Source organism: Pantherophis guttatus, chromosome 13, assembly GCF_059756535.1.
Source record: "Pantherophis guttatus breed Tessera chromosome 13, ASM5975653v1, whole genome shotgun sequence".
Taxonomy (NCBI): Eukaryota; Metazoa; Chordata; class Lepidosauria; order Squamata; family Colubridae; genus Pantherophis; species Pantherophis guttatus.
In genome coordinates, this window is record NC_142075.1 from 3,596,308 (window position 1) to 3,609,951 (window position 13,644).

Here is a 13,644-nt window from a genome sequence, read left to right on the forward strand (position 1 = left end):
CACACACACGTATGTATGTATGTATGTATGTATGTATATTCTATTTTTCTGTCTGTTTTTATGACGATTCTCTTGACTGAAAGAGGCTTGCATGTGCTATAGCCCCAAAATATTTTATCATACCACTCGTTCCTTTACCCCTTGTTCCACAACAGACACTGAACTTCATTGCTGGTTATTGTGTCCTAAACATGGCTGTCTTCACAGAGAAGGGAGCACCTGTGAGAATCCAACCCAGGATTTTGCTTCTGTTTTCACTGGAGGCCTCATGGATTGAGTTGAGGTTCCATGAATGCAAACCCTGTGCTCTCTAATGCCCTCTGCGTTGGCAGGATGGTGAGGGACCAGCAAGCTGTTCTGTTATACCAACCGCAGAACTATTCTGAATTCTTGCATGCCATTTCTTTCCCAAACACCAAGAACTGTTCCATTTGCCAATGAATTCATCAGTTGGTTCCCCAGATGAAAGTTTCCTGTAATTGAACTGACTGCAGATGGAGAGAAGTATGTTCAGCGTTTTAATTGCTCAGCCTGTTTGGTTCAGATTAATATTCTAGAAGGAAGGAAATTGATCTTAGCCACCCCGCCATCTTGTTCCCTTTGGATCTTCTTGTCAGCACTTAGGGATACTAATCCTGGCTTTTGTGGACAAACCCCTCCTGGTAGAACAGAGCTTCATCTAATCCCTGAGACTTCACTTTCAAGTTAGTAACAGGCAGCCCAGCCTGTGCCAAATCAAAGCCCTTCCAGACAACTACAAGATTGTCTGTTATCTGTCTGTCTTCCTTCCTGCTGCTTTCTCTGAGACAAAAGTATCATTTTTTTTCTGAGCCAGTAGCCCCAGGCACAGCTTGAATGAAGGGCCTGGACATTTTGACCCTCTCTCTTTCTGTGGGACAGATCTTAGGTGACTTTGTGTCTAAGGAATCCATTGTGCCAAGTTGCCATTCAACCATGCTTCTCCCTGGAGCAAATAGAAATTAGCGGCCAGCTTCTATTGAGGGTTGCATTGAGTTTAAACAAACACATGAACTCTGGCTGATAGGTGATGGATGAAGAGATAATGACAGATAGATGAAAGGAAGGAAGGAAGGAAGGAAAGAGAGAGAGAGAAAGAAAGAAAGAAAGAAAGAAAGAAAGAAAGAAAGAAAGAAAGAAAGAAAGAAAGAAAGAAAGAAAGAAAGAAAGAGGGTAGATAAGATGTGGGCATATATTTTTCCAAAGAAAGAAAATCTTTCCCCAAATACTGCATGGGCTCTGCCTGCTGACAGGCCGCCCCATGTCCTGGCCCAATTGAGGCCAAAATCCTTGTGTGCGGGAGGATTTGCAGTGGGTTCTTTGCCCTCATCCTTGTCTGACCCTGCCTTTGCGGAGGAACTGGCAGCTCTTGGGCACATTTTTAAGAGTTTCTTGCAGGAGTTTTTCTTTTTAAAATATCTCTGTAGTTGGCTTGCAGTGTGCTGAGTGGGTGTTTTTTGGCTCCTGATTAAGTACATGGAAGCTGGGATTTTTTAAAATATATATATATATATATACTGTAAGTAGCTAAGATTTTTGATCTCTTGGCAGAAGAACATATTCCCACAAGAGAAAGAAATATTGTTGAGGGGGGGGGATCATAATGAGGGAGTCATTTTCATAAAAGCCAGTAAGAACATAATGTCAAGGAAGTTAGATTTCTGAGTTTAATCTGTTCTTTTCAGTAGTTTCTAGGTTACCTTAATTTATTTCTGCTAAATATAGAAGCATATTAATTAGAAAGCTGCTCACTTCAAGAGGCTTCAGTTGATTGCAAAGGAGATAAACTCATTTTACTTTCCCAATTCGCCCATTAATTATGAAAAGGCCTAAAGACATGGGTCACTTTCCCCAACTGCTTTTCAGAAACAGCTTTTCCTCCCTCAGTTTTTAATGCAAAGGAGACAGTCATAATGGTCAGTGGTTATTTTCTCCATCTTATCAAGAAGGGCTAAATCAGGGGTGAAATCCAGCAGGTTCTGACAGGTTCTGGAGAATCAGGAGTGGAAATTTTGAGTAGTTCAGAGAACTGGCAAATGCTACCTCTGGCTGGCCCCAGAGTGGGGTGGGAATTGAGATTTCGCAATATCCTTCCCCCAGGAGTGGGAGGGAATGGGGATGGGCCAGTACGCTCGCACAGAGTGGGCCTCCTCAGGGTGCCGTCCGCCAGACAATGTCGGCTGGCGACCCCCAGGGGGAGAGCCTTCTCTGTGACGGCGCCCACCCTCTGGAATAACCTTCCCCCGGAGTTACGTATAATAACAGACCTCCGGATTTTTCGTCGGGCCCTGAAAACTTATTTATTTCAACTAGCTGGGCTGGCTTGAGCTAAATTTTAAATTGGTTTTAAATTGGGTTGTTTTAATTTACGGCCAGAATATCTAATTATTTTAATACTGTTTTTTAAATTTTGTATGTTTTGTTTTTACTTAGGCTGTGCACCGCCCTGAGTCCTATTTGGAGAAGGGCGGTATAGAAATTTAAACAAATAAATAAATAAATAAATAAATTTTGCAGTATCCTTCCCCTGGAGTGGGGTGGGAATGGAGATTTTGCAGTATCCTTCCCCTGCCACGCCCACCAAGCCACACCCACAGAACTGGTAGTAAAAAAAAATGGATTTTACCACTGGGCTAAATATTTACCTGCCATGATTTGCATAAAATTGCAGGCATAGAATCTGGCAGCTGAGATATAGAGTTGGTGCCCACAAATGGCCTGGCCCTCCAAGGTGTAGGACTACAAATCCTATACTCCACATAGCATGGAGATAGGGGAAGGTCAAGCCAACTCAGTCCAGCATCACTTTGTTGTTTTTAACCATTTAGTCGTGTCCAACTCTTTAAAGGCAAGTGCTCTCCATGACGCTATCATGTCAAGCACAGCTTCTTTCAGCTGCTGGATGTTTATCTTTGCATCAGATCTGATGGGATCAAGCCAGTGAGTTCTTTCTTTGCTCCATCATCTTGTTCCACCAACTGTTCCTAGCATCGTTGCCTTCTGCAATGAATTTCCACGCATGACACAGCCAAAGTAAACCAAACCTAGTCTTACAATTTTAGTTTTTGGTGATATTTATGGTTTTATATGATTTAACACCTCTCCATTAGTTACTCTGTCTGTCCATGGTATATGCAGTAATTTACCCCAGCACCACAGTTCAAAAGCGTCAATTCTTCTTGGATCAGCCATTCTTAGTGTTGTGGTCTGCCAGCAGTCTGCGGAGCTGGCAGTGGAGTTGGACAGCAATGAGGCTGAGGAAGAACATGGGCCAGTCCTGGAGGCTGGGGAAGGCCCGGATGAGGGCTCTGCGTTGGAGGCAGAGATGGGGTCAGGGCCATCAGGGAGTGATGTGCGGACTCCAGAGCTTCCAGAGGCTGACAGTAGAGAGGCAGAGGAACAGGAGGAGCCTGTTCCTAGTGCATGTATGAGAAGAGCTGCCAGAAGGCAGGAGCAACTAAAGCAAAGAGGATGACTCGGGAGTAGGGCCAAGAGATGATTGGCCCCTCCCATAAGGCTTAAAAGACCAGCAACAGCTCTTGGGCTCTTTGTTGGAAAACAGCGTTGATAAACTTGGTTCTTATCTTGCTCGGTGTCCTCTGCTTCTGAACTTTTGCCAAGAGAAGCCTTTGGCAGCTTGCCTAATTATACCAAGGTTGCTGATAAGACTTTATGAAGACTTTGTTTGATTTAGTTCGGACTACGCTGAGAATGAGTTAATTCTCTTGCCTGTTCTAATAAAGTCTGTTTGTTTTCAAACTGTTTGCGTCGATTACTACCTACTTGGGCCTGGGTCACTACACTTAGTGTCCAACTTTCACACCCCCATACATCATTATAGGGAAGACTGTTGCTCTAACTAGCCTGCTTTTTGTATTTATACCAATATCTCTGCTTTTCCAGATCTTATTCATGTTAATCCCTGCAGTGCAGTCGAAGGTTACCCTGTATTTGAGATAGGGGCTGTTCCAGGTGCTTGAAAGTGTGTTTTTTTCTGGATGTTATAACTTTGGAATCGGGTCATAAGTAGCTTTTGGAAATCCATTGTAACTTCTAACAGTTGCTAAGTGACCAAGGATAAGTTATGTTATATTGACAATCATTCTCTGACTATTCTGGGACATGAGTAGCTGCTTAAAGTGACCTGAAGAACATCACACTGCAAACTGCTGATTTGAAGTGATGTCCCGGTGCCTGGAGGCCGTGCGGATCTGGATGGGGAGGAACAGGCTCAGGCTCAACCCATCCAAGACCGAGTGGCTGTGGTTTCCGACGTCCCGATATAGTCAGTTGATGCCATCGCTGACTATTGGGGGTGAATCGCTGGCCCCCACGGAGAGGGCTCGCAACTTGGGCATCCTCCTGGACTCACGGCTGTCTTTAGAAGAGCACTTGACGGCCGTGACCGGGAGGATCTTTCATCAGGTTCGCCTAATCCGCCAGTTGCGTCCCTTTCTGGATCGGGACTCCCTACACACAGTCACTCATGCCCTCGTTACCTCCCGCCTGGACTATTGTAACGCTCTCTACATGGGGCTCCCCTTGAGGAGCACCCGGAGGCTCCAACTGGCGCAGAGTGCGGCCGCGCGGGTGGTTATGGGAGCAACATGGCGCTCCCGTGTGACACCTCTCCTGTGCGAGCTGCACTGGCTCCAGGTGGTCTTCCGGGTGCGCTTCAAGGTTTTGGTTACCACCTTTAGAGCGCTCCATGGCTTAGGACCTGGCTACTTACGGGACCGCCTACTACCACAAACAGCCTCCCACCGGCCGGTACGCTCTCATAGAGAGGGGCTCCTCCAGGTGCCGTCAGCCAAGCAGTGTTGACTGGCGGCCCCCAGGGGGAGGGCCTTCTCTGTGGGGGCACCTCCTATCTGGAACGAGCTCCCGCCGGAGATACGGAGGATCCCGGATCTGCGCACTTTCCGCCGTGCTTTGAAGACACTCCTATTCCAGCAGGCCGGCCTGGCCTAATTTTTCCCCTTCTTTTAAATTTTTAAACTCAAATTTTAATTTGTTTTAAATTATTGGGAGTTTTAAATTGTCTCGGGCAAAAATTATTTAATTAGGTTTTAATCATGTTTTAACTTTCTTATTTATGTGTTTTATTTCGTGCCTGTTCACCGCCCTGAGTCCTTCGGGAGTAGGGCGGTATACAAATTTAATAAAATGAAAATGAAATGAAAAATGAAATTTATCAAGGGATCTTTTATGAAAGGCCCTTTTCCACCACATCTTCTCTACAGTCGTCATCCCAGCGTTTTTTGCCCAGCGTTCAGGCAGGGACTAGCCTCGGCTGGCTATTATGTGCTGCCCACCCCCACTTCGTATGTTTCATCCCCTCCACAAAAAAATATTTGCGGAAGGTAAAACAAAAGTAATTTCTCCCCCAGACTGAAAACTGAGATGAACCAGGTTCTGTTCCAATAATGAAAATACTTTAGCAATACTTACTTGTTCCAGTGGAATGACGAGGAAAGAGCCCCCACCAGCACTTTCCGTTACTATGGCAAGGAATCTGGTATTAACTGCACAGAAATGGTTGTCATGGACATTCCTGGTAATTGGAATCCCATCAAAGCAGTGCTCTCGATTGGCTACTTTGCCGTAGACGTTTCGAAACTTGGAACTGCGATATTGTGGCCGCCATGACATCTGCCAAGGAAACACACGTTGTGTGAGCAATGCTATTGTGTACAAATAGAATCTCACCACTGTACTCTCCTTTGGATGGAAGAGCCCCGGAGGAAAACCTTCCAACCGAAACAGATAAAAAGAACCAGTGAGTTTGGGCCAAAACATTCTGTTTCCCACAACTCTCAGGCAGAAAATCCAGAGTTCAGAGACATTTCAGTTGGGTTAAGCAAGAGGCCACCTAGGAACATTCCTGCCCTCCTGACATTGAAGTTTTGGCAATTTAAAACAATAAAAAACAGCATCCCAAAGAGAAAAAACATCCTTCCAACCCACCAGAAGTGTCTCAACCCAAAGTCCCTGCTCACCTTAGATAAGTATTTAGGAAAATGCCACTTCAAGGGGTTTAAGGGCCTCAAATACTCCTGGGTATCTGCAGGAAACCAAAGCTAACAAAGCAATTCCAGACTTGTCTCCAAGGCAGCAGCTCTGGCCCTCATAAAGGAAGACTCGGAGTTCTGAGTGTATTTTGATATTTATGTTCCACTTCTCTTTATAAAAAAAAAGTCAAAATGACCTACTTGAAAAGGTCCAGTCATGAACCTCAATATCACAATAATACTATATAATAACATTAAAACCTAGAATATCATAATTTGGCCTGAGGCATTAAGAAAGATTTCAGCCCATACTGAAAGCTTCATGGAAATCATATTTTTCATCCACCTGCAAAAACTTAAAGAGAAGAGAATTCTGGGCCTAAACATCTTAGGGAGTAACTTTCATGAGATGGGTAGGAAGCACCCCTGGCCAAATGTATAAACACTCTATTTTTGGAAGAGGTAGGAGCTCTCTGAGCACAAGGAAAGGGTCATGGGAGAGAAAACAGGCCTCCTAATATCTTTATGCCAGACTCTTTGATGTTGGAAAGATCTGCAATTGGAGATGTGTTTGGAAAGAGACTGGAAGGCAGTGCAGATAAAACAGGGCTGGCACAACACAATCCACAGAGGACTCCATGAGCCAAGGCAGTCTCTCACTTGCTATCAACTGAAATGTTTAAATGCTTCTTGAAGCGAACACTATAAAGAGTGTTACAGGGATCTAATCAGGAGAGGATTAGGATCTTTACATCCATAGATATGCACCAACTGCTTCCTTATCTGATGCAGAAGGACCCACCTTCAGTCATTCATGCCCTCAGCACCACCTGGCTGAACTACTGCAATATACTTTACGTGGGATTGCTCTTGAAGACTATAGGGAAACTGCAACTGGGCCAGAATGAGCAGCCCACGTATTTGCCAACTCCCAGTGATAGGAGCCCAAACACTGATTTTGTGGGTCCTTCATCCAGACGTGGGTTTCAGCAGGTTCTGACCAATTCTGGAGAACCGGTAGCAGAAATTTTGAGTAGTTCAGAGAACTGGTAGTAAAAATTCTGACTGGCCCCGCCCCCACCTATTCTCTGCCTCCCAAGTCCCAGCTGATCAGGAGGAAATGGGGATTTTGAGGTATCCTTCTCCCTGCCACGCCCACCAAGCCATGGCAAACCCACCAAACCACACCCACAGAACCGGTAGTAAAAAAATTTGAAACCCACCACTGCCTTTATCGATTACTGGATCTAATTTAAGGGACTAACTTGGCACCTGTGGATACCTGCAGGACCAACTTCTCCCATCAGAACCAGCCTGATCCTTTAGGTTAGTGCTTCTCAACCTTGGCAACTTTAAGATGCATGGACGTCAACTCCCAGAAGTTGAGTGGGGATTTCTGGGACTTGAAGTCCATGCATCTTAAAATTGCCAAGGTTGAGAAACAGTGCTTAAAATCTTTTAGGGAAGTACTCCCGATGGTTCCACACTTTCTGGGAGCTGAGGATTAGGGAGCACATTTCTGCAGTGATGCTGTTTTGCTCTGAAATGGCTTCCCCTCATTCGGAAGGGCATTTTCTTTATTCTTGATGTAATATATTGTAGCACTTTTATTATTGTATTTACCTTCATATTCATATTGTTATTTATTTTTGTATTTTGCTGATGTCTTAACTGTTACCGGCAACTCCAGAGCCACCTCCCAGCTTGCCAGCCATGCAGTGATGAAGCTGGAATTGCTGTCACAAGATCCTCCTGATCCCAACAGGGCTGCAACTGGCACATCAGCTGCGCAAAGTCCTCACTGTCACAGCCTCTACCTGCCCTTCCAGAAGGACGACTTCACTGAAGTCAAGAAGGCTTTCAGGGTGGGAGCTGAGCCATTCTCTATCTTGGAACCCGAGGATTAAAAATCTTGGGCCTTTGGAGCCCCTGTCATGGTAAAGCTTGCCTTAGACAGGAAGCGAGAGTTTATTGTTTTGTCTCCAATAAGACTAGAACGCAACAGAAGATCGAGAAATAAATCAAATGGCTAAATTACACGACCCTGTCTCCATGCTTTACCATGAAGCCTTATCACGGAATGCAAACAACCTGCTATTTATTTGTTTATTAGATTTTTGTCCCATCTTATTACTCTGTAAGTAAGTCAAGGTACCGAACATATCCAACACACATTTCTCCTCCTCTTTCCCCCACAACAACCACCACATAAGGAGGGTTAGGCTGACAGAGAGTGAGTGGCCCAGAGTATTTCAGCTCCTTAAAACACCAAGTCTCCTTTGAGTGGAGCTTTGTGCCCCCCGACAGCATGGATACCACCACATGGCTTCCACAATGGTCCATTTCTAACCACTGAGCCCTGGTGGTGCAGTGGTTAGAAGGCAGCATTGCAGGCTAACTCTGCCCACAGCCAGAAGTTCAATCCTGATCAGCTCAAGGATGACTCAGCCTTCCATCCTTCCGAGGTCGATAAAATGAGGATCCAGATTGTGGGGGGCAATATGCTAACTCTGTAAACCGCTTAGAGAGGGCTGTAAAAGCATTATGAAGTGGTATATAAGTCTATTGCTATTGCTACACAATGTATAGTGGTTTTTCTCTTTTTCTGGGATGCTTCTAACATTTGAGCTGAGGTGGAGCAGTGGTTAGAGTGCAGTACTGCAGGCTACTTCAGCTGACTTCTAGCTGCAGTTTGGCAGTTCAAATCTCACTGGCTCAAGGTTGACTCAGCCTTCCCTCCTTCCGAGATGGGTAAAATGAGGACCCAGATTGTTGGGGGCAAGAGGCTGACTCTGTAAACCACTTAGAGAGGGCTGTAAAAGCACCGTGAAGCGGTATATAAGTCTAAGGGCTATTGCTACTGCTTTTTCAATTTCCCACTCAAGCCTATAGCCTCAGGGTTTCCTGGTGGCTTCTACATCCATGCATGGAGTAAAGGCAAGGTCCCAGCCTCTAAGTGCTCTTTCACACTTCCTCTTTTGGAAAAGGGTCCAGTTAACAAGCAAAAGTTGCTTTAAGGTACAGAAAAAGATCGATTTTGCGAAAAGGCCTCAAAGTGACATTTAGAAACAAACATCTAGGCATTTTTTCCCCTTATGGACAAAGCACAACTTTTTACGAATGCTGGTTGCAGTTCCTCTGCCGATAGTCAGTCTTCCCAAATCCCAAACATTATTAAAATTATTCATTTCAGAATCCAAGCTCATGTTTGTTTAACAGTCTTTTTTTTCACTACTGAGCAAAAACAACCCTTTTACACCACACTAAGTGAAGAGTTTTAATGCTCTCCACCCAGTGAGGTGTAAAACCTTAACACCTTAAGACTCCGCCTTGGACAGTTTGGAAAGGGGGAAGAAAGAATGAGATGAAGGACAGAACAGGAAAAAAAGTTCCAGGGCATGTTTGTGATATGGTTAAGTAGGGACATGACCTAAATCAACCAATATAACCACTCAGCCTAAACAACTGATTTGCAAGGATGCTTTTATTCCCCCCCCTCCCTCTCTCTCCCCTCTCTCTCTCTCTCACACACATCCCTCAGCCAAATGCCTTCTGCTCTTAAGCAGCAGAACAAATCCAAGAGAATGTGCAATTTGGGGGGATTGGCATGGTGCACCCTTGATCCTCTGGGCTTCCTGTGAACCATACTAATCCTTTGTCTGGAAATACAAGCAGAAGCTATCTGGCTGTTGCCCTGGTTTCTCTCGAAGGCTCTTTGTGGTGACCAAAGCCAGCAGGAGCAGGAAGTGCTTTGAAGGAAGCTGGGAGAGGTGGGTCTCTTCCATGGGATGAATGGCTCCTTCAGGGGCCAAGAGGAAGAAAATTCATGCAGCACAAAAACAGCCCTTGGGGTCACATGAGTGTCTCAAGACAGAGAGAGCTCTCGCACACTAAGCCAAGGGTCACAATTCCCACACACTAAAACAAAAGAGGAAAAAGGAGGACCAGCTCCATCCAAGACTGTCCACCAAGCCCAAAACACCTCTGCTCTGCCACTTTCTGCAAACCTCAAAAGCCTACTCCTGAATTCAGGAGATTATATCATTTAAAGCGAGGCTCGAAGTAAGTAAGTAAGTAAGTAAGTAAGTAAGTAAGTAAGTAAGTAAGTAAGTAAGTAAGTTAAATTTCATTTGTTGCTGAAGGCCAAAATATTAATATATTACAATAGGAGGAAAGTTGTCAGCTTGAAAACAATCAGATGCTACCTAAGAAAAGAGTCACTCCAGGTGCAAGAGATTTGGGTGCTTGTCTCAGGAGTAGATTCTGTGAATCAACAAATATGTTTCCATCAACTAGCCCAGAATCTTAGCAAAGAATTTCCACTTTTTTATTGTGCTCTAAAATCAACTCTGATCACTATGACTTCTACAGAGATTACAGTATACTTCATTCACAGTATTGCAATTAACCACTATTCTCTTATTTACATTTACATTTTGCTTCCCCCCCTGAGAATCAAGATGTCTTCCATGATTTATTCCCACACAAAGACTGAGGAAGAGAGGAACCTAAGGCTGCCCAGAAACCTTTCCATGTTAGGGGGTGGACTTGAACCTGAGTCTTCCTCCTGCAACAAATTTACGCCCAGAACTCCTGAATCTCTCTTAATTCCTAGACTGGTGCTCTTCCTATGATTCAGAAGTGACCTTGCTCCAAAATGTGGGTGACGATTTACCAGAGAGATCAGGGGTGAAATCCAGCAGGTTCTGACAGGTTCTGGAGAACCGGTAGAGGAAATTTTGAGTAGTTCGGAGAACCGGCAAATACCACCTCTGGCCGGCCCCAGAATGGGGTGGGAATAGAGATTTTGCAATATCCTTCCCCTGGAGTGGGATGGGAATGGAGATTTTACAGTATCCTTCCCCTGCCACACCCACCAAGCCATGCCCACAGAACTGGTAGTAAAAAAATTTGGATTTCACAACTGAGAGAGATGCAATCAAGCATTGTACGGCAGCTGCCAAAAAAGCCAACACAGTTCTAGGCTGCATAAACCGAGGGATAGAATCAAGATCATGTGAAATATTAATACCACTTTATAATGCCTTGGTAAGACCACACCTAGAGTACTGCATCCAGTTTTGGTCGCCATGATGTAAAAAAGATATGGAGATTCTAGAAAGAGTGCAGAGAAGAGCAACGAAGAGGATTAGGGGACTGGAGGCTAAAACATATGAAAAATGGCTGCTGGAATTAGGTATGTCTAGTTTAATGAAAAGAAGGACTAGGGGAGACATGATAGCAGGGTTCCAGTATTTGAGGGGCTGCCACAAAGAAGAGGGAGTCAAGCTATTCTCCAAAGCCCCTGAGGGCAGGACAAGAAACAATGGTTGGAAACTAATCAAGGAGAGAAGCAAGGTAGGACTAAGGAGAAGTTTCCTGACAGTTAGACCAATTAATCAGTGGAACAACTTGCCTCCAGAAGTTGTAAATGCTCCAGTGCTGGAAGAGATTGGACAATCATTTGTCTGAAATGGTATAGGTTCTCCTGCTTGAGCAGAAGGCTGGACTAGAGGACCTTCAAGGTCTCTTCCAGATTCCATTCCATTCCATTCCTTATCATTTTTACATTTTAAAATTCGAAGCAACCATTTCTTTCAATGTCGGCCTTTTGAATCCTTTGAAGCTTTGGGATCTCGCCTGTCCCTTCATGAGGCTGACAGAAGGAGATCATTTCCAGGGAAAGTGAACTGCACCATCCTGAAGTAGTTCTGTTTCTCACGTGATTGGCTAAATTCAGCACCATGAATGATGCATTTATACACTGCCATTTCCTCATTCAGCAACATTTCAATATCAAAAGCCGCTCCTGCTGCCTTGCATATGAAATGGTTTGATTTGTGTCAGCTTCTTTTGTTCAGCTGCTAGTTGCAGTCGGGAATCGTTTGTGTTGCAATTGTTTGGCACGAATCATATTCTAAATAAATGAAGGAGGATCAGAAGGAGGTTTTCCAAAGAAGAGTCTGATAAACTTTGGATCAGCTGAGTCATGGGGTTGCTTGAGGGCATTCTGCTGCAAGAATCTGAAATTCACTGACTGAATTCCAGTGAACCTTGGAGCAGCTGTGCTCCCAAGCTCCCCCTCTTTGTAGAATATGCTAAAGTAACTCTACTTATTCAGCACCTCCCCATAGCTGATTTTTAAAAAAAATAACATTATTGGAGCTAATTAGGATTTGGATGCGAGACCATCAAGAAATTCCCATGGTAAACTAGAGAGTTGAAACCCCCTTCATGGAGGCTGTGAAATTCTGTGTCGTTGCCCAGAAAGCAAGAAGGATGTAACAGAGTTGGATGGGAGCTTAGAGGTCATGAAGATTCAGTGAACCTGGAATCAGCACAGAGAAGGGAAAGGAAGCAGCAGGGCTGGGATTTTAGACTCAGAAGGAGAAAGTGAAAGTACTGGAAATTTCAGTATGCAGGAAACTCATTTGTGGGGTGAGAGCTATCACATTTCAAATACCTGAACTGGGCTATATAGAAGAAAGTACAGAACTGTTTCATATCTTCCCAAAAGGCACAATAGGAAATAATGGTGATCAAGGTATCTCCCCTGCCAGGTAAGTATATGGAAACAATGGTCTTCAGCGGCACAAAGGTTGAATGTTATGAAACAATGTTTAACAATAAGAGCAGCTACATAGCAGAGCCCATCCTGGTTGTGCTTGAGAAAAGCTGGACAGCCATCTCTTGGGGAGGTTTCAATCTGGATCCTTGCTTTTTATCCCTTCCAACCTTTTCATTCTTTTCTTTGGGACTAGAGAAGCCTCCTGTCTCATTGAATGGCTCTTCTTATGCCAAAAAGGAATTATTTCTATTTAATGTCACCCATTCCACTTCGCTAAACTACCATATTTCCCATTGTGAATGAGACATGTTAATAGAAACAGGCACAATTCCCTCCATTTTTTGCCTCGATTCTTTGGGCAAGGAGTCTCCCATGCTTTACGCAAGGTCTGGTCTACAGGTCATGATGACTCCCAAAGAGCAACTGCCTGCCAAGAATGGCTGTGCATGATGTCAACTCTGAGCAGCAGCAGCCAGCCCGACACCAACCTGGGTGAGGAAAATTCCACTGAAGTCCTTGGAAGCTATCCATACCACAGACAATAACTCAACTGCATGATTAACTTCCTCTCCCCAAAGGGCCACGTGAGTCTCCATGTTCTTGGGGTGGAGACACAGGGCAAGGCCCACAGCCTGTCCTTAAGATGTGTGCTCTGGCCCTGGAGGAATCAAGCAAGCCCATGTCAAGCCAAGCCTTGCAATCAGTAGGAGCTCTCCAAGGTCCTGCATATTCTGCCATCCCCTTGAGACTTCTAGTCCTGGGCAAAGTGAGAGCCTAAATTCTGACAAAAAAGGGACCTCTTTTTCCTTCCTGAAATAATTTCCTTTCATTAGACATAGCTTTTGCACAGAGTTTCTTTTAAACAAGCCAACTGTTCAGTAATTCAACTTCCAATTACCTTCTGGGCCCAACAGAACAACTCAAGAAATATGATTCTAAAAGCCCAGTCCAGCACAATTCCACTGAAAAAGAAAAATAAGAAATGCAAGAAGAGACCAGCATGATTGCACAAGAAATTTCCTGCCAGTGAGAGCAATTAACCACTGG

At 44.5% G+C, this 13,644-nt stretch overlaps 1 protein-coding gene across 2 annotated transcripts in view; it reads right to left on the minus strand.

Moving 5' to 3' along the window:
• Window positions 1-13,644, minus strand: part of CORO2B (coronin 2B) — a 92,230-nt gene that overhangs the window by 46,836 nt on the left and 31,750 nt on the right. For both annotated transcript variants that reach the window (XM_034435490.3, XM_034435491.3), the window contains exon 2: window positions 5,470-5,670. In XM_034435490.3, the coding sequence (XP_034291381.2) occupies window positions 5,470-5,670 (201 nt within the window). The remainder of the gene's footprint in view (window positions 1-5,469; window positions 5,671-13,644) is intronic.